Source organism: Odocoileus virginianus, chromosome 2 (genome assembly GCF_023699985.2).
Source record: "Odocoileus virginianus isolate 20LAN1187 ecotype Illinois chromosome 2, Ovbor_1.2, whole genome shotgun sequence".
NCBI lineage: Eukaryota > Metazoa > Chordata > Mammalia > Artiodactyla > Cervidae > Odocoileus > Odocoileus virginianus.
The window spans coordinates 91,192,944-91,219,167 of NC_069675.1; the positions used below are offsets into that span (position 1 = coordinate 91,192,944).

General features: G+C 50.2%; 2 protein-coding genes across 7 annotated transcripts in view; one reads left to right on the forward strand and one right to left on the reverse strand.

Annotated features, from left to right (window-relative positions):
* Positions 1-319: 319 nt before the first annotated feature.
* ARPC5L (actin related protein 2/3 complex subunit 5 like) lies at positions 320-7,697 on the forward strand. Its single transcript, XM_020874224.2, has 4 exons — positions 320-611; positions 4,781-4,853; positions 5,840-6,016; positions 7,135-7,697. The coding sequence occupies exons 1-4, from the start codon at positions 463-465 to the stop codon at positions 7,195-7,197; spliced, it is 462 nt and encodes a 153-aa protein (XP_020729883.1). The 5' UTR covers positions 320-462; the 3' UTR covers positions 7,198-7,697.
* An 874-nt stretch (positions 7,698-8,571) lies between these two features.
* GOLGA1 (golgin A1) overlaps positions 8,572-26,224 on the reverse strand; it is a 46,148-nt gene continuing 28,495 nt past the window's right edge. For all 6 annotated transcript variants that reach the window (XM_070452737.1, XM_020874245.2, XM_020874252.2 and 3 more), the window contains 11 exons: positions 23,648-23,743; positions 22,636-22,785; positions 21,990-22,085; positions 17,477-17,566; positions 16,454-16,556; positions 16,190-16,350; positions 15,660-15,806; positions 12,522-12,581; positions 11,857-12,027; positions 11,246-11,332; positions 8,572-10,805 (listed from right to left, as the gene is read on the reverse strand). In XM_070452737.1, coding sequence (XP_070308838.1) covers positions 10,725-10,805; positions 11,246-11,332; positions 11,857-12,027; positions 12,522-12,581; positions 15,660-15,806; positions 16,190-16,350; positions 16,454-16,556; positions 17,477-17,566; positions 21,990-22,085; positions 22,636-22,785; positions 23,648-23,743 — 1,242 coding nt within the window. In that variant the 3' untranslated portion in view covers positions 8,572-10,724. The remainder of the gene's footprint in view (positions 10,806-11,245; positions 11,333-11,856; positions 12,028-12,521; positions 12,582-15,659; positions 15,807-16,189; positions 16,351-16,453; positions 16,557-17,476; positions 17,567-21,989; positions 22,086-22,635; positions 22,786-23,647; positions 23,744-26,224) is intronic.

Below are 26,224 nucleotides of genomic sequence, written 5' to 3' on the forward strand. Positions count from 1 at the left end.
AGGCCCCGTGCCCCTCAGTCTGGGCAGAGATGACACCCGGAATCCGCGACTATGCCCGCCCTGGCCCCTTCCAGGGCCAGGGGTTCCTCGGGTGCAGGAGGGAAGCCGAAGAGCGCAGCTGTGGCATCTATGTGCTGCGCCTACGGAGGACTGGCCGCCCGCTCCTCAGAAGGGGAAACTGAGATCCCATGAAGATTACTAGCCCCGCAGTGGTCCACAGGTTACATTTCCAGGTCCGTCTCCCAGTGCTTCCCGAAGCAACGTAACCCGCCCGTCCCGCCCACCAGCACTTCCGGTTCCGGCGAGAACCGGAAGTGGGCGGGCGGCAGCGGCTGCGCGCGGAGGAGGTGGAGGAGGTGCCGGCCGGCCGCTTCCCGCCCCCGAGCCGGAGCCGGTTCTGAGCGGAGTAGAGTGGAGGTCCCTCCGGAGTGTAGCCGGTTCAGCGGGCGCTGAGCCCCCGCCATGGCCCGGAACACGCTGTCCTCGCGCTTCCGTCGGGTGGACATCGATGAATTTGATGAGAACAAATTCGTGGACGAGCAGGAGGAGGCGGCGGCGGCGGCAGGCGAGCCAGGCCCGGACCCTAGCGAGGTGGACGGGCTCCTGCGGCAATATCCTTCCCCCGCGCGGAGGCCCAGGCTCCCCCTGTGGCCCGGTCTTCCTACTTTCCTCATCCCTGGCTCTGGCCCCTCAGGCCGGCCTCTCCGCTCCTCTCACCCCCGGACCCCCCAGGTCAGTCTCCCAACTCGCTTCTGATCTAGCTCTCCTCGGGCAGGCATCCTCGCTTCCCTTTCACCTGGCCTCCCCACTCCCCTTGTCCTGGTCCCGGGCCCCTGGACCCTCCTTCAACAGTGCGGTCCCACGCGGCTCCTGGATCCTGGTGGGCTGGCTGGCTCGGCGGCCCCAAGAGCGTGCAGGACGGACCTCCAGCCCCGCAGGCCCTTCATTGCCCCGGGAGGCCTCTCCTCTTTCCTCCCTCTGTCCCCTCAGGTTGGCCTTTGCCTGGGCTCTCGATCACTCCATCTCTCTCGTGCAGGAAACCGGGCCTTACTCGGGCTTGATCGGCGGGAGGGGCCAAGGTGAGCCACCGCTGAGTAATTGAGCGGCCAGGGCGGCTCCCAGACACAGTTTTTTCGGGCTGGATTGCAGCACCACTTGAAAATAGGTGGTAGATGGCAGTCCTTGGGAAGAAAGGATCCAAGGGGGAGCGAAGGCTGCAGCCTTAGTCCAGCCCTGGGTTCTGAGATTTCACCTCGCACCCCAGAATTGTTCTGACCCTTCAGCTAGCTTAATGCCACTCTTCCTCACCTATTCTTAGTTTCCTGTAACCATTGGGTTTTGGACCTCAGTGGTCTCAGCCACGTTCAACAAGTGCGTTTTGGCTCCCTCCCGGCTATAGCCTTCTTGTGCAGGAAGCAATGGAAAAAAAACTAGTTCTTTAGAGCTAAGAAAAACCAAGCAGCATAAAGTGAGATGTAAAAGTAGAACCCCACGATTGGAAATGACTGTGTTGTGGTCACAGAAAACAAGCATTTAGAAAACAAGATTAAAAATAGAGGTGGTTGTCACAGCCTGCTTGGTCCTTTAGCACTTTGAGCACAGGAAACTGACTTATTCTCACAGGAAGGATTTTTCTTTATTCAAATGGTATTACAGGAAGTGCCTCCCCCACCCCTTTACTGGCCAGGACAGGGTTGGAGGCTCAGGCTGTACTGTATATAAATTAGGTTCTGGGCGTTTTATCAGTTGACTCAGCTTGGGAAGTTGAACCCATTCAGTGCCTTTGGGAGGAGTCCTGCAGTGTTCCTCAAATGTCCCTTTGAAACAAATACCTTCAGCCTTTCTTTGTTTGAACAGAAATGTATTTTCAAAGGTGGGTATTCAAGCTTGTTATTTCCTGCCCCGTCAGAATCACCGGGCTTTCCCCATTGGTGAAGTGGGGTCATGAGAAGGGCCCCCATGAGGGAAGGTTGATTCTGCAGTGTGGTGCAGAACCTGGCTCATAGGCAGGCATTGGCAAAAGGACTCCAGCATCAGGCCTGTGGCCCAGATCATCGACAGAAGGGGAGCGCAAGGTCTGGTTATCTGCTGTCTTGGTCCCAGTGCTGCAGGGACTTGTTGAAGGTCACCTCTTGGTATGCTCCTGACATGATAGGTTCCTTGAGGCTGCTTGGAAGCCTGGGCTTAGCACATCAGGGGATGGTAGTTTCTCCACTAATGGCAGTGTCAGAAACCTGGTTACCATGGAGAGTGTACCTCTTGGGATTGGGGAAAGGGAGGTTAGCAAATGAGAACTGAGCGCGGCCCAGGAAGGGAGGAGGAAGGAGCTAATATTTGCTGAGTCCTACCATGTGCCAGGTATTGGATTTAGATTAAATTATTGAGCTGTGGAGCAGGCTTCTAGGAGTCTTAGAACAGAGGTGGGGGGAGTAGGGATAGGGGTTGGTTGATGGGAGTGGGAGAATGTAGGGAGTAGGCCCATCCTGGTACTGTTACAGGGAAGCAAGTCATGGATGAAATAGAGCATGGGCTGTGCGCCCACACTAACCCACCTCAGTCCTGCTGCAGCTGTGTGGCTCTGAGTAGGTCGCTTACCCTCTCTGAACCTTGGTAGCCTCCTTTGTTAAAAGGAGAACCAAGCTGGGCTTACAGGTTCCATGGGAGCGTCACTGGGTAGCATCCCAGAAGGCTTTAGAGCAGTACTGGACCCACAGCAGGTATCCTGGGCATGCCGCTTGGGTGTGGCGGGGCAGTGGCACCAGAGGGCTGTAGGAAGAGCTTGCCAGTGGAGTCAGGCATGCTTGGGTTTGAAGGCCAGCTGGAAGCTTAGCTTTGTGACCTGAGCACGTCATTTGCCTTCTCTGAGCCTCAGATTCATCGCCTTTAAAATCAGAATAGTGATGATTCTTGTCACAAAGAACTGGTAGCAGTAATGAGATGACATGTGAAAACACCTGGGCACATATCTGAGACTTGGTTCCTTTTCTTCCCGCTGAGGCACCTTCTGGTCCTCTGGAACGAGGATCTGTCCAGAGCAGAGTTTTGAGTGATTTTGCAGTGTCTCCTCCCCCTGAGGAAATTTGTCCATGTTTGGAGATACTTTGATTGTCACAATTTGGTATGTGGCCCGGTGTGCCACTGGAATCTAGTGCGTGGAGGCCAGAGGTGCTGGTCAATGTTGTAAGATGCACAGGACGGACCCCACATCAGTCATCTGGTCTAAAATGTCATTAGTGCTGTGGTTGAGAATCCCTAATCTAGAGGAGACTAGGAGCCGGGCACCATTTCCCAGCTTCCACAGCCGGTTTTCTGGAAGGGCCTAAAGCTATCCTAGACAGAGGCCAGCTTGATAGATGGTGTGCTCCTCCCTGCTCCCTAGTTCCCCCGGCTGCTGAAGGCCCCTACCCTTCGACACTGCAGTGAATGATAGGCAAAGGGATGCTGCAGAGTAACTCCAGGGCCGTCAGTCTTTTTGCCTCTGTGGGCTCGTTACCCTACCCTTACCTGTCCGTCTCCTGAAGTACTGTGCTTCCCACCCATGCTTGGTTAGTGGAGAGTGCCAGTTATGGCTCCTCTTAAGCTTACTAGGACTCTGCCTATTGCTTTGGGATGCCAAATTCACAAAGTTCTGAGGTAGAAGTTTTATCAGTGACTGATATCAGACTGGCCCGCGCCTGGCTGGGAGAAAGGAATTCCAAAGCTGACAGGTACAGGGTGAGAAAGAGTGAGCTGCCTCTCAAATTGCAAGGTGGACCCCAGCCCCACAGGGTGCTAGGGTGCTCCACCCTGGGTGTGTGGGCCCAACTCTGTCAAGATGGAGGCCACAGGGGGGCAGACTGGGAACTCCGCTCTGCTCGGGAGGCTCTGGCTGTTCACACGTGGGTATTGCTGCGTGAACAGGAGTAGAGACCCGATTGGGCAGAAGCCACCTCTTGTTCTATTTTTGAAGCTTTTTGGCTGAAGCTGATGTTTCGGATGAGGAAATGAAAGTCAGCTGATGTAATTCAGTTTAAAATAGGTGTCACCTTTGGGGACCTAACCCAGATTGTAATTTTCTTTTGCGTGCTGGATATTCAGAGCTCAGCAAAGAATGTGTCAGGACTCCAGCTAAGGTTTGGGGAACAAGGAGGGGAGGTTTGGTTCGTTTTCTTGGCAGAAGGTTCTTTGAGATTGTTTTTTTTTTTTTTTTCTTTGAGATTGTTAAGTTTCCCTCTGTTGGGACCTCACTGACTTGGGTAGGTCTTGGAAGATAAAAGTTTTAGCACATCTTAATTTCTTTAATAATTTAACACACTGGATTAAAAATTAGGGACCTCCATCTGTGCCTTCGTTCTTCCCTTTGGAGAATGAGAAGATGAAAGTGAAGATGAAAGTGATAACCTCACTCAGTGGTCATGAGGGTCCAGCAGGGCAGATACAAGGCCCGGTGCTAAGTAGATGCCAATCAGCTTCGTCAGATATTCCTGCAAGTCACCCTGCTGGGGCAGCAACTTCATTCCTCCTTCCGGGAGGGAGCGAGTCCATGTCCAAACTTGCTTTGAAGGGGAAGGTTTAGGGGCCGCAGGAAAGGTTTGGTAGAGGTGCCCCTTCCATCCTCCATGTGGCTCAGGAGAGCTATAGACTGCCCAGGTTGTGCCCACCCAGAAGCCACAGTAGGGGGAGGGTTAGATGTGGATAAGATGGCGTTTGTCTCTACCCCCTTGAGCTCTTTCTGAAAGGAGTTTGTTAAGAAGAGCACAGACATGCTGAAGCGAGCCATCCTTAACTGGTGCCGGTGCACAGGGGACATGCTTCGGGCATTTCACGCAGCCTTGCGGAACTCTCCTGTCAACACCAAGAATCAAGCTGTGAAGGTAAAGGGGGTCGAGCCGCGGTGCTGCTGGGTGGTGTTGGGACCAGGGCGTGAGCTCCCCGGGGCTCTGGACAGCATGTGTCTCATCTCTGCATCAGTGAATCTCTACCAGGGAAGTGAGCTGGCACCGGCCTGTGTTTCCACAGAAGCTGCCTGGCGCCCCTGACACCAAAGCTGTCAGTGTTTGTAGTAAACACTCCCCAAAGAAACGTTCAGTCCTCCCCAGGGCCTCATGGGGTGAGAAGTCAGCCCAGCCCTTCCTGATGAACAAAGTTATAAATTAGCTTGCCACATGGGACTTAGTGGTTATGCTTTTATAAGCTATTGAATAGGCTTTATTTGCATAAGGATTTTCAGTGCTTTTATGATTTCTGCCTCTTAAAAACTAGGTGAGATGATACACTTGGGTAGACTGCATCGGTTAGGCTGCCTAAAATCTCATCACTGAGGCTATCTAAAATTTGGTCCAGGGAAAGGGGTCTCTTTAGAGCTGGGTTTTTTTCCTATCTTGTGATGGTGTCTTGATTTAATCAATGGCTGCACCTCTCAAACGTGGAGGGGAACGGCCCCTTTGTTCCACTGGGAGTGAGCACAGAAGGTACAGCCAAGGAGACTTGCTCTTTGCTGTGTGGGGGGTTTGTTGTTTGTTTTATAAATATGGAGACCTATAGAGTTGAGCTTAAGGCCTTGCTGGCGTCATCAGAAATAGTGATTCTTCTCCCCAGGAAACTGCTTATTTCCCCTCAGATAAGTGGAATAAATCATTGGCTTTGAATACTTTGGGATACTCTGAAACTTAATAAAAAAAATTTAACTATATATATATAGTTGTTTTTTTTTTTTAAGCATTGCAAATGAATTGGAAATTGGGCAGTGTTCCTAATGAGTTCTGACTACTTGGTTTGGTGTTTCAGAGCCTGCGCTGTGGGACGTGGGTATGCCTGGGCCATGGCTCTAGACCTTATTCCCTTTCTCTTTCCCCTGTAGGAGCGGGCCCAGGGCGTGGTGCTGAAAGTGCTTACAAACTTTAAGAGCAGCGAAATCGAGCAGGCTGTGCAGTCGCTGGACAGAAATGGCATCGACTTGCTAATGAAGTACATTTATAAAGGGTTTGAGAAGCCCACAGAAAATAGCAGTGCAGTGTTACTCCAGTGGCATGAAAAGGTATGTGAACACATTGCCCACTGCTCACCCCCAGCCCAGGGTTCAGATCAACAGGCCAGGCGATCCCAGACACAGACAGGATGATCTGATAGGCCTGTGAGAATGAGGGCCATGCCTCAAGCAGTCCGGGACACCTGAGCACTTACTCTCCCCAGGAAGCACTGGTAGGGGTCCACTATCTCTGGTCATTGCCATTGCTTTAGCTTCGGGTTTGTGCCGGGCAGGCCTCGGGACCTGTAACTTGGCTGGTGAGGTTCAGGCAGGCTTGCTGGTGGCGGGGCTTTGACATACTTTGTTTGGGCTGGTGGAGGTGGTGGTGGTGGGCCTTAGGTGCAGGCTGAACCCTCCAGTTAGCTCTGAGGGCTTCCGGCTCCAGCCCCACCTCACAAGGCCAGACGGGGCAGTCTCTTAATAGGGCCTTCAACCTCCTGAGGCTGGAAGAGCTAGACCTGACCTTTGCTTGTTTTAGTACAAGATGGGGGGCCTCTGGTCAAGCCGGTGTCCTTCATGAAAGGCTCTGCCGAGTATTAAGGGAATGGCCCTTAACTGAGGGGTCAGTCACGTGGATAGCCTCAGGCCTGGGCTGGGTTGTGGCCTTTGGTCCTGCTGGTGGGGGCTCTGCCTGCTCTGCCAGAAGGTGAGCTCCTGGGCTTCGTAATGGGGGTGACCATGGTGCTTGGGAGCTGAGCAAAGCCCTCGGAGTGGTCTGGGGGGGGCCACGCTCTCTGGTCCCTTCATGGCAGCCGGGTGCATGAGTTTGTGGACATTCCCACTGCAATGGGCTAGTGTCTGTTTTAGGGCCTAGGGCTGTGCCTGGATACAGTGAGCTTGTCAAAGGGAAGCTGGGGGGCTCTGTGTGAGCTTGGCGACAGTGTTGCAAGCCCAGTTCTCCTGCCTTAAAGAGCCAACGGCTTTTGGGGACCCTTTGTTCCAGGACAGGGCTCCATCCCTCGAATGCAGGCCCTGTTGGCACCTCTTAACTGTGCTCTCGCAGGAATGCTTTTTCAGAAGATCTGTGACATGGTCAGGAGTGTAGTCCCATCTCCCCTGGCAAGAAGCTAGGAGCCCCTTGGCCAACCAGGTCTCAATTGACACCTTTTCTTTTGCTGCCCCTACAGGCATTAGCAGTAGGAGGTCTAGGCTCCATTATAAGAGTTCTTACAGCAAGAAAGACTGTTTAAAAAAAAAAGAGAGAGACTCATGTTACCTCGAGAAGAATTTTGGATGCACAGGCTGTCGAAGAAGGGATTGACAATGGACCACCTGCCTAGGAACTCCCAAGTCAACTATTTCAGGACATGCATCCGCTGAAGTGTGTTTTATTTTCAAGGTGGAGGGAGAGATCGTCTTACTGTTTTCATAAATCCTTTGCAGGATCTGATAGTCTATGCCTTTGTCCATGAGTAATGCAGAACTGACATTGTGACTGTCTACCAGAGTGGCTGGCCCGCCTTGGTCAGGGGTACCTGTGTGCACTGCCTGTTTAAAAGGAGGGAGGGGTGATTTGGGTAGGTGCAGATCCAAGAGCTGTGGTAAAAGGGAGAGCTTGGTTTTTTTTTTTTTTGAAGCGGAAACCCCCGAGGGTTTGTAGACAGACACCCTGACCTCCCAGAGAAGGCGGGCTCTCTTGGGTTCATTGTAAAGTGCCTGCTGCATCAATAAAGCTCTTGGCTTATTAGTATATACTCTGCTGTGTTTCATGTGTATAAAAGGAACAGGAGAGAAATGGGATGGTCATGAGTGAAAGGTGGCCTGTTCTGGAAACCGGACCTGGAGGGGTAGACACAAATCCCTGCAGAGCCGCCCGGGAGCGGGCACGGCGTTCTTGCACTCTGGCCGCAGCACTCCCTCGGGCCTGGGCCACAGTGCTGCTGACTGCTGCACAGACATGTTTTGCTGAATAACTATTGTTTTCACTCCTCTGATTTGTACATAGTTTTGGAGCTTATTTAATAAAGTCTTCAGTTTGTGTGACTGCACATGGAGTCCTGGGAGTGGGCTCAGGTGCGCCCATCACCCCCTCCTGACGCCGGGCTTGGCTGTTCGCCAGGAACACTGATGCTGAGGGGTTTTCTTTAAAGGAGGAAGAGACAAACAGGTAGCAACAAGCCTGTACATAGACAAGGCACATTTTGTTCCCTGTAACCACTGACAGTGGGCCTGTCTGAAGAGCAGATGCTTTTCTTTCCTTTTTAGCACATGGAACTGCAGTCTGCATTCTGTTACGGGTAAGGACCCCATTCGTATTCCTGAAGCTCTTCCCAGTCATGCGGGCCTTGGAGATGGATGTTGCCCAAAGTGACAATCCTCCCAACTCCTCTGCAGAACCCCCACCCTTCCTGGGAGGTAGGACTAGGCTGCTGGCTTCATTAAATTACAAATATAATATTTACTCACCCAAACCTAACCTGGGAAGGTTCTTTCTGAAAGACAAATACTCTTAAGGTCCTTGAAGCTGGCCTTGAAGTTTTCAAGTGAGATACAATATACTAAATATAACAAGTCAAAAAGGAGATGCTGACACACCAACCGATAACAAATGCACTGCATTTGGATTGAAGGGCTTTAATCAAAAGTGTATTGCACCACAAATGAATTTTCTACAGCAGTTTTAGATAACAATCCCTATTTACAACATGGAGGGTGAGATCAAGATCCGAGGCTCATAAAGGGCTCTATGTACTGTCTAGCACAGAACGTTCTATACAAGTAAAAGTGCATGAAATCACTTCAGAGTATTTACTCCACTTCCTCTTAAAGCTGAAGGAGATGCAACATGCAGGAGGAAAGGCTAATCAGAACAAGTCCTCCCTGTGCAAGTACAGACCTAGGAGGGGCCCCACAACCGCGTCGAGAACTGCTGGCGGCTGTGGGGAGGGTGGCAACGGGGGTGTGGCGGGGGACGAGACCAGCTCGAGGGCTGCAGACGCCACAGGGGAGTCAGCGGGGCTCCCACAGCTGTGCTGGGATCGCCTCTGGCAAGCCCTAACTACCCAATTTAAGGAATTCTTTCCTGGAACAGCTGGAAGAGCTACTTCCTACTTGACAAGGTGATGGAACAGAAGGGACTCCTGGTTTGTGTGCCCCCCAGATAACGAGAAACGGCATCCTCGGGTCGCATCTGCCGCGGGAGCTGCAGGAGGAGGTAGGTAAGAGAAGCGTCGCTGGGCAGCAGCACCCGAGCTGGATGCGGGTAATGCTGCCCTTGCTCGGTACTTCAAGGGCCATGGAACTGTCTCACATTAACTGCGTATCCTTGCTTTCCTCTGAGAGATATTTTATATATATTTTAGCCCTAAACATAATTGAAAAACCTAACGTCATTGGGTAACTGATGATAAATCTAGGAACTCCAGTTATTAACTCAGTTTTTTATTTAACCAATAAAACTTTCATCAGACTATAAATATACAGTTTCCCTTTAGATCTGAAAGTGTGCCTTATCCAGGGCAAGTATTTCCCTTTTCTTTAATGATGGTGAACACGAGTTTTCATCAGTCACTTCCAAAGCCATCTGCGTGTCGTCAAGTACTGCAGCCAGCCAGGGGCCGCCTGGACGCCACACGTGAATGTAGTGTCATCTTAAATCTCTGGGGTGGGGGGGGTGCGGCAATGGGGAGATGGTGGCTCCACTTAAGGGGCAGTCCACCTCCAGCGTTTTGGTCAAGGCTGGGGAGAGGAGAGGAACAGCTGCGGCTTCCTTCGAATACAGCAGACTGTCCTCAGCAGTAGAAAACATTGATTAGCATTTGCTCAGTGTTATAACAACAGAATTAAGATCTAAGCAAGTGAAACACCACCACTGCTTCAGAGGGAAGCAGATTGGGACAAGGATCCCTATCTTAGAAATAATTTCCTCTTGATGCTCTGATTTTCCTTTAAGAACACCAGTTAAATGGATTTTATAATACAGAAGACATGTTTATAATAGCGAGGAACTTTAACTATAAAAAATAGTTTAAAATGGTTTACCAGCAACCTATCCACCACAAGTACATTCATTAAAAAGGCAATTGAGTGTATTTGGTACTAAGAATCTTTATACATTTGCTAGTTTTCTTCAATAAAATGAGATACTGTCAGAAAGGTGCATATATTCATTAATCCACACTGGCCCCAGAGTACCTTAGAGATGGACACATCTGACGTTCTAGGACGTTTGAGTAACAAAGTGAAATAAGGTTTCCTTGGGTGGAAGGGTTCAAAAGCCTCTTCTAACTCACCTGAACCCAAACATACGAACAGAGAAAGGGAGTTGAAAAAAGCCAGCCTCACTGAGTTGGCTCTTCGTGGCGGAAGCAGGTGGGTCTGCCCTGCAGGGCAGCATTTCGAAGGCCTGTCCAGCGTCATCACCACACGATGGATCGGCTGCCTCCTCTCTGACACAGGCTGAGGGCTTCAGCTTTAAGTGCTAATGTTGAAAAGATTCAGGTGCAGGTGGGTGCTGGCCAGAGCTGGGATTTTAGCAGCACTGTGGCAATGTGGGGTGTGCCAGGGCTCTCCGGAAACCAGATGTCAGGATCAGCTACCTCCTGAGGTTCGTATCAGTCTGCAGGAGTGGGCCTTAAGTCTTGTAAACAATGTTCAGATGCTTGTACAAAATACTGCAGTTACAGTGATTAAAAACCCACTAGGACTGTGGTGTGTCAGTGTTCTTTTCACAGAAAAAGTGTCAGCCCTTGGAGCCCCCATTCCTGGGTAGTGCCGCCTAGGACCACGGTGTCCGAGGGTTGGAGATGGACGGCCGGATGCTGCCCTTGGGAGCTGGCTTGGACCCAAACCACGACATCTATATTTGAAACAAAAAAGGCTCCTGAGATGAGAGCCAGGACTGGGTGCAGAAGGAGCTGAAAGACCCCCTCCCCATCCGTGGCCTGGCCCCTCCTGCCCTCCACGCATCCTGACTCTGGCCAGGAGCGTGTTTTCTATTACAGCTTTGATGCAGGTACTTTATGAGTATTTTTCACTTTTTTAAACAGTCTGGGTGCTGGCCAGACCTGGGGCTGTTGATGAAGTGATACCAATGGGAGTGCTGTCGCAGGCCTGTTAGATAAGTACAGCAGAGACCTGTGGTCACAGAGCGTGTCCTCAGTCGACACCGCCCCAGTCAAGTTCATCATCCAGAGGCACCTTCCACGCTAATGATGCAGCCATGCACTGCTCTCATCTGCCAGGGCTGGGATGACTGACTAGTTTTTGGAAGGCAGATAGCAGACCAGGACACCCTACCTTATACTCCAGGGTTTCTTTGAGCATGTTCTCCTCCTCTTGTGAAAAGTTCAGCAACACTGACACAGCTTTTATAAGATGAAAAGCCTGAAACAAAGTAAGTTTTGCTGCATGGGCCTCAGTGGGAGTTAGCAGGCAGCCAGCAGCTACCTGGTAGCCATCTCCCAGTCCTGCTCCTCTAGTGCACCCCAAGCTTGGTTGGCAAGGACCACAGAGGGTGGAGGTGGGCATTCTGAGGGCTGCTGGCTCTTCTCCTCCCCTACCTCTTACTTGGGGACTGGCAAGATCACCAGGACATCCACGGCAGCTCCCTGCTCTTCGGCAAGAGGCAGGACCGCTGGGCAGATGCAGCTCCCTGGATTCTGGCCTCAGCATCCAACCCACATCTCCTCCCAGGAGCCAGTTCCCTACTTGGAGTCCCCTGCATACTGCTCAACCAGCAGGTCAGTGCCAGCTGGAAACATGACTAAGTGTCCACACTTGTGGTCAAAGTGGACTGGGGAAGAGGAAGAAAGAAATGGACCTGGTGGGAAGCCAGGTGAGGCTCGGACAAATGAACCAGGTCTGGGGGTGGAACTCAGTATCCAAAGGGCAATTCAAAAGCCCTTTACCTCAGATTCACGACAGGACATGAATTTTAAAACCACGTGTTTGAGGTATTCGAAGTTGATCTCGCGAGCGTCAGTCAGGTCAGCATTATTTGTGACCGAAGGCGCCATGTTTGACATCTCAGGCCCAGGCTTCTCTCGGACTTCAAAAAGCTCATTATCAGGTCTGATTTTCTGAAAAAAAATGAATGGAAAGATGCTACATTGAGCCCTTCAAGACAGGTCTGAAAATGACATGGGAAAGGCATTTGGCTTAGGCTGTGATCACCTGAAGTTCTTTGCCACACCCTGCACACATCAGAGTGACAAGGGCTCAGCTGGGAAGGTAGGGTGCTGGCTGAGAGGAGGGACAGACGTACATGGGGAAGCTCAGCCATTTCATTTATCTGGGTCAGGACTCATCTCCTGGGGCAGTGAGCACCCCGACCTGGCCTCCTCCACGCACACGTCACCTCGCTGACCTCTCAGACAACACACTGGCTCACAGAAAGGGCTTGTGCCAGGGGTCACAGAGCCCCTTTCCAGAAGCACATTCAAGGTGGCAGGGCCACTGTCCCACCAGCCAACATCGGACTTCCCAGAGATCTGCGGCCCTGGGGGAGCGCCATCAGGAAGCGAGGGCCCTGAGGAGGCCCACAGAGCCCGCGGCGGGGAGAAGGGCCACTCACCAGTTCCTTCTGCAGAGTCTTCTTGAGCTCCAGCATCCTCTGCTGCATCTGCTTTATGGTCTGTGAGAAAAGCCCCACCCCCACAAAAAGCCATCCATTAAACGCACGTTTCACCACCTCTAAGGTGCCCAGGCCCACAGCACAGACAGAAAACCCCTTGGGTCCCCCAGCACCTGTTGACGCACTGCCTCGTCTCCTGAGAGGCTCGTGCTGACGGCGCACCTGCTGCCTTGGCCTCTTCCCCTCACGCGCTGCTGCTCTGCACACACTTGCTCTCCGGGCTCCGCCAGGGCCACCGCCCCAGGGCTGCCCCCTACCCTGGCCTGGGTCCTCAGGACTGCTTCAGGCACTCACCCCCGTAGGCGGCAGAGCTCAAAATGCCTCTGCGCAGTACATTCTGCCCTTCAGAATTATATTTATGCGCTATCACCCCCAAGGAGGATACCTGGGCCAAAACTTAACAGTTCTCACCACCACCACTGATCTCCTGGAACACCGTTAAGAATTCTCAATGCTGATCTGGAACGGTGTAAGAGATCATGGCTTTTTGGCATAACCCACCAACGTTGGGTTTTATATCTTTCATTTCTTTGTTTTCCTATTTTTGGTGAGTTTAATTATCAGTATTACGGGCCTTAAATATAATTTATTACACATTCCATTAATAACCAGAAAGGCTGAACTTTGTTTTCCAATGAAAAAATTTACTGTATAAACAATACAGGGAAAAATTTTAAATAAAAATTTCTCCAAAATGTCACAACTCTAACGTATCAAAATGAGTTTTTCCTATGAACTTCTAGTCCATGTCACCATTGTTGCATTGAATACCTAGAACTCTGAATAGTATTTTGTATTTATCAGAGTTTCCACAGCTTTAGTTTTCCTAATAATAACTTTTAAAGTGAAAGCAACTCTAGGGGATGCCCCATGTCTTCTTGTGTAGCCGAATTTCCTTTTTTTGTTTTTTGACCACATCACCTGGGCTGTGGAATCTTAGTTCCCTGACCAGGGACTGAGCCCACTGGCATGGCAGGGAAAGCGCCAAGTCGTAAGCACTGGACCACCAGACAATTCCCTGAGTTTCCATGTTTAAACAAAGCTGTAATAAGCTTCATTTTCTCAAGAGTAGTATGTCCACAGTCCTCTAGAGGAACGAGATGGCTGGGTTGGGGGACTGTGCAAGGGCCCCCAGCTGCTGTCAAGCACGTTACACTGCCTCCAACACCTAACTAACAGAATGGTGACATTCTGTTTCATTGTGAATTCTCTGGTTGACCATGAGGCTGGGCATTCCCCCAAAAATACACTTGCTATTTTATGTTACTTGATTTTCTAGGTTTCTGACTCATTTATTAATTTACCCAACAAATACTGAGTTTCTACACTGGCCTAGAGACTGAGGAAACAGCAAAAAAAAGGCGCGGGGGAGAAAGAAAAAATGTCTGCCCTCTGGAGGGAAAAAGTTAACAAGCAAATCTACAGTACATTACAAGGTATAAGAAGCCTGGAGAAAAAGAGGAAGGTGAGGGGACAGGAGTTGTGGTGGTGAGGGCTGGCAGAGCAGCAGGGCAAGCCTCACTGACAAAATGATGCCATGGAGGAGGTGAGGGGACTCAGGGAAGGCCCTTCCAGACAGAGGCTCAGCAAGTGCAGAGGCCTAAGGCGGGAGGGTGCTCGGTATTCTCAGAAAGGCAAGGCCGCTGTGGTTGTGAGGAAATGCTGGGGGAACAGAGGGTGGGGGTAAAGGCAGTAAGGAGACAGACCCCTCAGAGGGTGGGGGTAAAGGCAGTAAGGAGACAGACCCCTCAGAGGGTGGGGGTAAAGGCAGTAAGGAGACAGACCCCTCAGAGGGTGGGGGTAAAGGCAGTAAGGAGATAGACCACTTAGACTTTGTGGCCACTGTAAGGACTTGGGCTTTAATGGGGACAGTGAGACATCAGAGGGCTGGTAAAGACAAGTGACAGGGGAACCAGTTAGAAGCCCATCCCTGTCCTCCAGGGAAGACAGGGTGGTCCCTGGGTCGCAGGGGGCAGCAGTGGCGGGAGGAGAAGCAGCTCATTCCGCGTATAGTTTGAAGGGAGAGCCCAAAGGATTCCCTAATGATCTGCATGTTGGCTGTGAGAGAAACAAAGGGGTCAGGGATGACTGCAAGGTTCTGGCCATTTCCTGAGATAGGAAAGATGGCAGTAGATACTAGAGAGTGCAGTCAGTCTGAAGTCTGGCTCTGAATGTTTCAGGTTTCAGGCGCCCTTCAGACACTGACATAGAGAAATATGGTATATACGAAAGCCTCGAGTTCACAGGCGCTGTCTGGACTTGAAGTGTGGATACGGTGCCAGCAGCACACAGGATGGGTGAGATCGCCAAGGATGTGAGTGTGATCTGGAGAAGCTGAGTGAGGGCAGGACCCAGGGACACACAGAGTGCAGGCGTCTATATTTCCGGGCGAGAGATTAGTGGGTGTGGGGGAGGGGAGAGGGGAGACAGGGAGGGAGGGAGGCGGGGGGCGAGGAAGAGAAAGAAGGAACACCTTTTCCCTTGTTAAAGAGCAACCACACAATTTGCGGGCAGAATTTCAGGCCAGAGCACTAACCAGGCCACACATAAACTTCACAGGATACAGTAAACCCAGGCTCAAATGAGCTCCTGCATTTACAGGTGTAGAAGCCAGGCAGGGCAGGTAGAATCATGACATTTATTAAGCCTCTATCAAATACCAGAAAACTTACAGAAAACTAACAGTTTCATCACCCAATACCCACCCCCCAAAACCCCCAAACCACTTAAAGGCAAGCATCACTGATCTCATTTCACAGCTGGAGAAAAAAGGTGCAGAGGTCAGGTGACTGGATGTAGGACCCGGCTGGTGAGGGCAGAGGGGGCTGTGGGCACTGAGGCCTGCTGCTGCTCCAGCTCTGAGACTCAGGCCAGGGGTCGGGGAGAAGACTTGGGGAGTGTGAAAGGAGAGGGCCATGTTCCAGGTAAGCAAGCAGAGAAGAACCAGGAGGAAGAGGTAAGACTGCCCCCAAGAGGGGCCCAGGGGCATCAGCACAAAGCTTGAAGAAGGGACTGGAGGGTTTTAGGCACAAAGACAGGAAAGGAGACATAAGTAGCTGAGGTGGAGCACATCCTCACCTTATTTTTCTCTAGAAGTTGCTGTTCCAAGTCCTGTTTTTCCTTCTGTAGCTGCCCCAGATCCATGGCTGCCCCCATCTCTCCGTTTGGTATTCCCCCCATAGCTGGAAGCTGGTACTCGGGGTCTTGCCCAGCCCTCGAGGTCACCTACAGGGTGGTAGCAGCACAGGTAATGGTCAAGCTAAGCCACCAACCCCCGGGGGAGGGGCCAGACTCACTGCAAAGCTGATGTGTCCACCAGGCACCTGGCAGGAACCAGACTACGGAGATCCCCTCAGGGCCCTCTGGGGGGACAATGCCCACACAAGGAGCCTGCTGGGAAGGAGGGCTTTAGCACTTGAACACGGACAGGTGTCGTCACATCAGATGGGCTCCTCAATGCTCACAAATCCCTCATCAGTGAGGTGCCCTCCCGTTGAAGAGAAGCTGAAGCTGCCCAGCGCCCCTCAGGCCTGCCCACCACCTCCGCCCACTGACGACATGCTGCCCCCCACTGCCCCCACACCCTGAGCAGCTCAGGCGGGACTCACATGGGGCTTGCTGGCTGAGAGCACCATGGGCTGCTCCTGGCCTGTCAGCCTCAGCAGGTCCTCCCGCGTGGCTGCAGCCTCCGCCTCCTCGGCCCTCAGGCCCTGCAGGGCCTCCAGCTCGCTCTGGAGCTGGCGTGTCTGCAGCAGCGCAGAGTCGTGACCTAGGCCAGACACAGGGGCAGTGAGCGCCCTGACGGGGCCCCTCCAGGCTGGGGTCCCCAGCAAGAACAGGCGAGAAGGCTCAGCCAGGGGCAGGGGCCTCACCTTTCTTCAGCTGGAGAATCTCCTGCTCTTTCTGGAGAATCACTTCCATTTTCTCCTGCAGACTCTGTTCCTTCTCGCCTACCATGGCTGTCAGGTCAGCGGCCTTGGAGAGAAAACCCAATACGAGAGAAGGCTAGGAGTGGCAATCACATCTTTCTTAAAGGAGTCCCCACTTTTCCATTACCCAGGGTCCTCCATGAATCCCTCCCTGAAGGCCACAGCCCAGAACATTTCCCAAGCTAACCTCTGCACCTATTAACAGAAGCACGCACAAGTCAGTTCTCTTTGGCAGGCACAGGGGCAACTGCCCCCACGGCCCACTCAGACATGGCCATTATGCCCAGCCCTCCCACAAGCTGTCATGACTGTAACTTCATGTCCTGCGTGCCTGTGATGTGCCCAACATTTGATGCACACGACTTCATTGTTGTGGTATTCATAAAGGTGCGATTATCGCAGGGTCTTTTCAGAAGCAACTCCAACAGATCTGTTAAGAACCTACCACAGCCTTAGAGACAGTTACCCAGACCTGGGGCCTGAGCCTGAGCCTGTCGTCAGAGGACGGCTTCTCCCACCCTTCTGGCTGAAAGCTCAACTGTGGTCTCTGAGGCCTGCAGCCAGCGGGGCCCACCTCACAGAATCAGAACCTGGGGATGGACTTGCCTTCAGGTAACATTTATAACAGTAACCAACCATCAAAATTTTAAAAGGTTATCCCATGGGGTGAGAGTTTCTTGAGTTTCTTTCCTTTTTCTTTTGTCTTCTTTTTGGCCACACCACACGGCATGTGGGATCTAGTTCCCTGACCAGTGATCAAACCCACACCCCCTGCATTGGAAGCACAAAGTCTTAACCACTGGACCACCAGGGAAGTCTGGAGGGTTTCCTACCTTCCTAGAGACATCAGGGAAACCAAGCAGCTGACAGCATTCCTAGACCTGTGTCCACCCCCTGCTCTGAAGAGATGGGGAGGTAGATCAGTCCTGGCTGGGACTGATGGGGGTCGAATCCCAGGGGGCCTACCTGCTGCTGCAACTCTTCCCTCTGCTTCCGCACCTCCTCCAGGGCTTGAGCCATTGCCACACTCACGATTTCCCTTTGGCTCCACTCTTCCTACAATCCAGAAAATGGGTAGGAGATTTGAGTCCAAAAACCCAGTTCACACTTTCTTCGCTGCACACATCACGTGAAGCCCACAGAGAGAGGACTATCTCACAGGAACAGACGAGCACGTCTCCTGCTTCCCGAGGTTCCCAGGCTACCTTCTGGCCGCACGGCCTGCTGTTCCTCTGTTAGTGTGCACAGCCCACTAACCCCTCTGGGCGCAGGCACACTGCTGAGGGTTGGTCATCCCATGAGCACGCCAGTCAGTACCCAAGCCAAAGGCTAGGGGACCCAGACTCGAAGACCTGCTCTAATGAAATCAACACAGAACCAGACGACTCAGGCCCATGTGAACGGAGCAGCAGATTGGAACAATTTGATTACAGAAATGATAACAAGCAATTACTAAGTTTTAATGGAGCAAATGTCAGAGTCATCAAAATCAGCCACAGTACAGGAGAAAAAACTGAGGCTCTGAGAGGTCATGTAATTTGCATGAGGTCTGAGAGCGAGTAAGTGGCAGGGCCAGGTTTTAAGCCAGTGCCTGAGCTCAGAGCCACGCCTTTGGCTGCTACATTCTACCACCCAGGTCTTTCTACCTCAAGCAGGGCTGCCCCACTGGCCTTCCCCAGATCACGGCAACTCCTTCCTGACAAACACATCAGTCCTCTTCCCTGACATGATGCCGTCCATGCTCACTGATCAACCCCCAGATGAATAGTATGACTTCTCGGGTGTCTGAACACAGGTCAGGAATGTCTGCTGTTTCTATCTACCCACAATCACCCCTTTTGGGGGTAAGAGCCTCATCACTGCTATTCCCTACTCCCTCCCTGCAATTCCACATGGTTCTGGTAGGGCTGCCAATAATGATGCCCCCATTTTGCGGCTATAGGAATAAGCATGTTATTCAGGCCTGGTCAATCGTAGTACCTCATCCCCATGGCCAAATCAATTTGTCCAAGGGTGGCTCTGTCACCCAAGATGAACCAATCAAATCCTTTTTTATATCAAAATCCCTTTTTAGTACAGTAAAGCTGAGTGGGACATGCCCTCGTTCCCCTGGGTTGCTAAGTTGGAATGTTATCAGCGTGGAGCTGCTGAAGTGATGTCCTACCAACCATCATGAAGGAATGCAAGGACAAGCTGGGTGACCGACAGGGTAAAAGACAGCATGAGGCAGGCAAGGAGGAGACCTGAGGCCCCTGTTCTAGTCGAACAGGTCTTTCTGGTTCTCTGAACTACTCAGTTCCACCTATGACATCCCCTTTTCCAATTACACCAGCCGGGGGTGGGGTGAATGGAGGGAGATGCCAGCCTCACAGCCCGTCCCTTCTGACTTCTACTGGGGAGCTGTCAGAATTGACTTTCCATGAGTCCGCCTCTAATAGAGAAGGAAAATTTGTGCCGCATCTCAAGAGGCTGACAGTGGACCCTGAACCATCCCAGACAATCCCCTGCATAGGAGAAGCTCTGCTGACACAGAAGGAACAAGAGGTTTCAGGCTGAGTGGACCTATAAGATCCTGGCCCTGCAGGCCCAGGTGCTGGGACGGATGACAAGAATGTCATATGTCTACAGGAGCCTTTTCTGGGGAAGTTCAGGAGAGATGCTATGACTGACACTGTCAAGGGGACAGGAGGCGGGCTGTGAACAAGAAAACAGGAAAGCGTATCAGGGCAGGAAGCAGAGGCTCAAAGCACCTCCAGGCCAGGAACTGCACTTGGCACTTTTCATCCACGGTCACGCTTTGTCCTCACGGTATCATCCTCTCGAGGTCAAGGGTCATCACCTTCAGTCTGAAAAAAGGAAACTAGATTCCCTCAAGAATCAGCTTGTGAAGGGCCAGGGTGGCACCCAGAACTGAAACTGCAGGGTTCTAAAGTCTGTGCTAGCGCCACAGAAACACACATGACCCAGGATCTGATGCTGAGCTCAGAGCCACTGAGAAAGTCAGCAGGCTACCCACACGCACAGTGCTCTGCACCGGGAAATGATTTTCCCAGAGGACTGTTCTGAAAATATGGATTCAAACAATACCAAAAAAAAAAAAAAATGTGTGCACCTAAAACAGTGTTTCAAAATACTTGAAGCAAAGACTGACAGAGGGAGAAAAAGACAAATCCAGGATCATAATCGAAGACTTAGCACCCCTCTCAGGAAGTGATGAGACACACAGACCAAAACAAACAAAAAAAATCAGAAGACCTACAGAAGCTTTGAACAATACTGTTAACCAATTTGACCTATTTAGCATTTACAGAACACTCTCCCTAAGAGCCGACTATACATATTTTTTCAAGTGCATTCAGTTACTTACCAAGATAGACATAGGCTGGGTCATAAAATAAGTCTAAATAAATATCAAGCACTGAAATCATTCAGAATATTATCTGACCATAATGATATTAAACCAGAAATCCAAGACATTGAGAAAATTAGCCCAAACGTTTGAAAATTAACCACACTCCGAAAAAGCCTGTGTGTGCTGGTTTTTCAGTTACTGCCTCAGCCCACACCCAACATTTCATATTCTGTTTTAGATGCCGAACCTGGGATTCTGCAAACCATGTTTCTCCCTCTGGGTCCAGCCGGCTCCATATTCAGATACTGATACATACTCATCTTTGCCAGCAGGGGGAGCTCCAGGGAGACTGGAGTGCAGGAGGAGGGAGGAAAAGACTCGCTCCTTTTGGTCAGACTGCGGTTTCTGCAAGCAATGCAGCTCGGCCCTGGCAGCAGCAAGCTCTTCCTGAAGCGGCAGCTGCATCCACTCTGCAGTCTTCTGACACCTGCAGCTGAATTCATTCATGGCCCTATCGCCCAGCACACACACCAGCACCAACTGCGGCACAGAGCCCCTTCTTAAGAGGTCTGACTGGCAAATCTGTGGAGCTTCTCTTCTTAACTCCTAAATTTAGCAATTCCAACTTCTTCACTTTCTTCTCTTAGTCCTACAGTTGGAAAGCTGAGTCCTACAGTTGCTACCTTTGTGATATCTTTTAACTGTTTCAGTGCTGGAGAAGAAACTTTACCTTAGAACATAAATTCTCACTGAAATAAATGGGCTGTTTCTTCTCTCCTAGCTGGGCCGTGAACGATGTGCTATGCATCAGATTTTCTTCCTGGGCACATACTTACAATAAGCACTGCTCTCCATTCGTTCCTTCCTCTTTACATCTTCTGTACATCTAGAATTTTCCTTCCAGTACTTCCTTTAGTGCAAGTCTGTTACCCAACTAATTCTTTGTGTTTTGTTGGTTTTCTTTTAGTGCTACTACAATATGGTGTCTGGGTATGGATTTTAAAATTTGTCCTGTTTGGATCTGTAAGAACTCTTATACCTGTCCCTGTGACTCGACAGCTTTCATCAGTTTGAAAAATCCTCACCCATTATATCATCTCTTTAATGCTTCTATCTCAGTTTTTTTCATTGCCTCTGAGCTTCCACTGACACATGGTAAAACATCTCACAGCATCCTGTCTTTTATCATTTTCCCCTGTATTTCATTCTGCCCTTTCTTCCATTACTTATCTCTTTAGTTCTAATCTGCTGTTAAGCTCATTAATTGTTTTTTAGGAGCTTTACTGAAGTATAATAGACAATAATAAACTGCACATATTTAAAGTGTAAAACTGATGAATTATGATGAAACCAACACCAAAATAAACAGTGAAAATATCTATTCCTCCAGAAAGTTTCCTCAGGTCCTTTGGAAATCTACTGCATTTTTACTTTCAGCTACTGAGCTTTTCAGTTTTGAAATTCTTATTTGATTCCTTTTCAAAACTACTGTCTTTTATTACAATTTCTGAATCCCTGCTGAAATGTTCAATTTTGCCTTTTATATTCTTAAACAGAGCAAGCACAGGGATATACAAGTCTCCTCAAAGGTCTTCCTGCTTCTGTACTTGCCTCCTTTACAGAGCATTCTTCACACAGAGCCGGAGTAATCCTCTTAAACAAAACTCACATCATCCCGCTGCTTAAAACTTCCAGTTGCCTCTTTGACAACCCCCTATCATCCACAAATGCTAGTTCTACTCCTTCTCTACTCATAGTATAGCACTTTCCTGTGGCTACTCCAAATGCACACATAAAGACATGACACTTGGACTTCCCTCGTGGTCCAGCGGTTAAGAATCTGCCCGCTGATGCAGGGGATGCGCGTTTGATCCCTGGTCTGGGAAGATCCCACGTGCACAAGGCGGCTGAACCCACGCGCTGCAACTACTGAGCCTGCAGACCTAACGTGTGCTCTGCAGTAGGAGAGGCCACTGCAATGAGAAACCCTCGCGCCACAACGGTAAGCAGCCATCACTCACCGCAACTAGAGAAGGCCCACATGCAGCAACAGAGGCCCAGCACAGCCAAAAACAAAAATCTAGAAAAAGACATGACTTTGTGAAACTGACGCCATTAGATACATACCTTCAGCTTCTTTAGTTCAAGCTGGTGATGCTGTAAAGAACACTCACATTCATTCTTACTTTCTTTAAGGGCTGCATTTTCTTGCTCCAGCTTTCTCTGCAAATTGAGGAAAGTATACATCAAAGAAAAGGTCTTTACACTATTTCCCTGGGTGCAGGCCTATCTCTTTGACACGTAACCTTTAAAGCTGCCCCCTCCCTTCTGTCGCCACTGCAGGGGTGGGACAGGAGGCTAGGCTTTGAGGTCAGAAAGGGAGAGTCACCTGACACTCTCCTCACAAGAAGAACTACGGCACTTGACTCCGAAGCCTACGGAACAAGGACGGAGACCAGGGGAAGGGGAAGCCATTAGGGACGAGCAGCACACATTTCAGGAAGACGGGAAAGCAGCTGACGGGACTGGTCAGGAAGTGCCAGGAAGTCCATGTGCAGCTCAAGGAGAAAGGAAAACCATCTGCTTGGGGTTTTCGTAAAAAGCAGTCTTTTTACAACCAGTCTCACGAGCAGGTGTGTTGTTAAAATATAAAAACTCCTCTAAACAGTGGTGCGCGAGTTCAGAGGCAGGCTGGTCTTCTTCCTGTCAAATGGCCTGGCAGCCTGGCTACATATGAACGGGTGCTCCCAGCCTCTCTCCTTCCCTCACTCACCAGCTCCTGCTCTGTGGCTTTCAGTTCGGCCACCCGCGCTCTGCCCAGGCCTGCGAGCTGGGCCTCCAGCACGTGGATCCGCTCCGTGCACTGCTCCTCCCGAGCGAGGACCTGCTGCTGGGCACGGCTGCTCTCCTTGTTCGCGGTGGCCTGAGGGGGCAGCAGAAGACAGGTATTCCTGGTGACACTTGGGGCCTCACCCTGTCCTCCAAAGACGAGTGTCCCATAGAAACAACTCTCCTTCCTGACCTTCTCCAGCCAGGGTGCCGCAGAGGCCCCCTGCCTGCTCAGGAGCTGGACTCTGCGACTGGTCTTGGTCTGGGGGAAAGGGACCGCTCTGGGCACCAGTCCTAAGACACAACCCTCCTTCACTCAGTGCTGCCCTCTATGGCTGAGGCGCTTCCCTGCGGAGGCACAGGACCCAGGGATGAAGAGCAGGGGCTGTGACCTGACAGAGGGCGCAGGTTCGGCCATTTACTAGGTGGGAGACCCTGGGCTAGTGACCCGGTCATCTCTGTGAGCCTGCTTCCTCTAGTGAATGAGGATAGCAGTTGCACAGCTCTGAGGTCTGTTGCCAGGACTAAATGAAAACACATGTGGGAAAGAGGCAACAAATGTTTTTACTTCTCTAGTTTCTAGCTCCACACCCGACCTGGGGCTGTGACTACGGGCTGAGCCCTTGCTGTCTTCTCCCCAGGGCCTGGAGCTGTTCTCCATGGCCCCCGGCCGCAAGATGAGGTTTGGACGCCAGTGGTCACACAACATCTAACAGTTCTAGAATTAGGCTGGGCCCTGCAGCCAGCTCTTAGGTGGGAACCAGCCAGTCACCACCTCTCCCGGTAACTCAGACCCTCCAACAGGTCCTGACTCCCTCTCTGCAACTGCCTGTCTGCCCACAAGTGTATCTAAGGTCCAGATGCCATTCCAGGAGCTGGGAGTGAGTCTGGGGACTTCAAGGGCACAAAGGAAAGAATCAGGGGCCTAGGACACAGCAGACGTGATCGCCACTTACAAGCTCTCGAATTTGAGCTTCCTGAGCTGCCACCACATCACTGCTCTGCTTCAGCTTCTCCTCAGAGGCCTGCAGGCTCTGCTCCAGTTCTCTCACCTACGAGGGAAAGAGAAGTATCCTTATGTTCAAAAGAAGCTGAGTAGTAACAAATGGCTTTTAAAATCAAATCTATTTAAATCATAAAGCAGGTACACTAAAAAAAAATTTTAATTAGAAAAAAAAGATGCTCATAAGTCAATCATTATAAAACACTATCATTCTAACACAGTTTCATTTTTTTGACTTTCTTTTACAACTTCGTATACAATTCTAGTAAAACTTTGTATTTTTCCTCCGTGCTCAAATTTCCTTCTGGATTTCCATGTAGCCTTCAGACCTTAGATTATTTCCTCAAAGGATGTTGCATAATTCCCTGAACCGCTGCCTACTGTCCAGGTAACTCAGCTGTTTTCCATTTTGCAGATAAAATGAGGCAGCAGTTGATATCTTCATGTAAAAATTGTTGATCTAGCTTGAATAACTTCCTTAGGATACACTTCCAGAAGTGGGATTACTGCCCATGAGACAAATTTGGGTTTCCCTCATTCCACACATACTGACCGGGTCTGACTGTGTCTCTGGCACTGCGCTAGGACACGAGGCCTGCAGGGTGGACGGGATGACACAACGCCCAGCACTGAGCGAGGCTTGGCCTCCAAAGTGATTGTTTCATCTGACTCGAGCGAACTTTGCCAATTTCTCCTATAAAGTCTTTGCTGAGTAAGGTCTGCCCTGGGGGAACTTTATTATTAAAATATAAGCACATAGAGGGTTGCAGCTTTGTCAAGGAGAGGGAGGTACCAAATGAGAAAAGAATGTTTTTAGGCCTCTGCTGCTGCTGCTAAGTCACGTCAGTCATGTCCGACTGTGCAAACCATAGACGGCAGCCCACCAGGCTCCCGTCCCTGGGATTCTCCAGGCAAGAACACTGGAGTGGGTTGCCATTTCCTTCTCCAGTGCATGAAAGTGAAAAGTGAAAGTGAAGTCGCTCAGTCGCGTCCGATTCTTCGGGACCCCATGGACTGTAGCCTAGCAGGCTCCTCCGTCCATGGGATTTCCCAGGCAAGAGTACTGGAGTGGGTTGCCATTGCCTTCGCCTTTTAGGCCTCACGGTTCCTCATATATGTTCAGAGGTAAGTTTTCATGGAAACAACCCCACAAGAACAGTGTGAGCACCTCCACAGAGGAGAATAGTAAAGTTATTTTCCCATGACCACAAATTTTATCAGTGCAGAGCCAGGACTGAAACTGCTAAACTCCTGGGTTTAGCAAATATCTATGCAAGTTCCAGTTTGCAGGCAGAACTCAAGAAAGATTCAGATCCTCAAAAAGCTATGCATGGAGTTATCATATGACCCAGCAACTCTACTCCTAGGAATATACCCAAGAGAAATGAAAGTACAAGCCCACACAAAAACCTTGTTCATACACTAACATTCACGGCAACAGTATTCACAATAGCCACAAGGAGGAAACAACCGAAATCTCCACGGGCAAGTGAATGGATGAATAACATGTGCTCTATCTAGAATGGAATCAAGGTCTTAAAAAAGGCTTGTTCAGTCTTAAAAGGTAATGAAATTCTGACAAATGCTATAACATGAATGAACTCTGAAGACATTATGCTAAGTGAAGTAAGCCAGAAACAAAAAGACAAAAACTGTATGATTCCAGTTTTTGAGGTACTTAGAGTCATCAAATTGATAAAAACAGAAGGTAGAATGGTGGGTGCCAGGAGCTGGAGAGAGGAGAGAACAGGGAGTTATTGTTTTAATTGGCACAGAGTTGTAGTTTGAGAAGATGAAAAAGTTCTACAAATGGATGGTGGTGATGGTTGTGCAAAAACATAAATGTACTTAATGCCACTGTACACCTAGAAATGGTTAAAATGGTAAATTTTACATTTATGTGTATTTTACCACAATAAAAAAGATATTCAGAAATAGAAGTGAATTACAATAAAGGTAACAAAGCTGCAGTTAGGAAAAAATACAGCTTTACATATATTAATATTGACCAAGAAACAAGAAAGACTTTAAAAATGAGTTAAGCATTTGCTATGGTCTGAATGTTTGTGCCCCCCAAATTCCTATGTTGAATTTCTAACATCTGATGTGATGGTGTTAGGATGTGAGGTGACTGGGAGATACTTAGGTCATGAGGGTAGAGGCTCATGAATACAATTAGTGTTCTTATAAGAGGCTTCACAGAGATCCCCTGACACTTCTACCACTTCACACTCATGAAACTGGCAAGAAAACTAAAAGGCTGAGAAATGCCAATGCTAGAAAAGACAGAGATGCATCGATAGGAACTCTCTCGCATCCTGGGCAGCCCTCTGGGAGCATTCCTGTCCTAGTGAGTCACGTTAAGTCACACACACTCACTATCCTCCTTAAGGCAACAGAAACGAGGATGTTCACTGCAAGGTAAGCTGTGGTAACAGGAAGAAGGTGGCAATCTGGATATCTAGCATGCAGCAGATAACTGTGAAGTAGAGGAGGTAAGAACAATGAAGTGGACACGGAAGATGGAGCA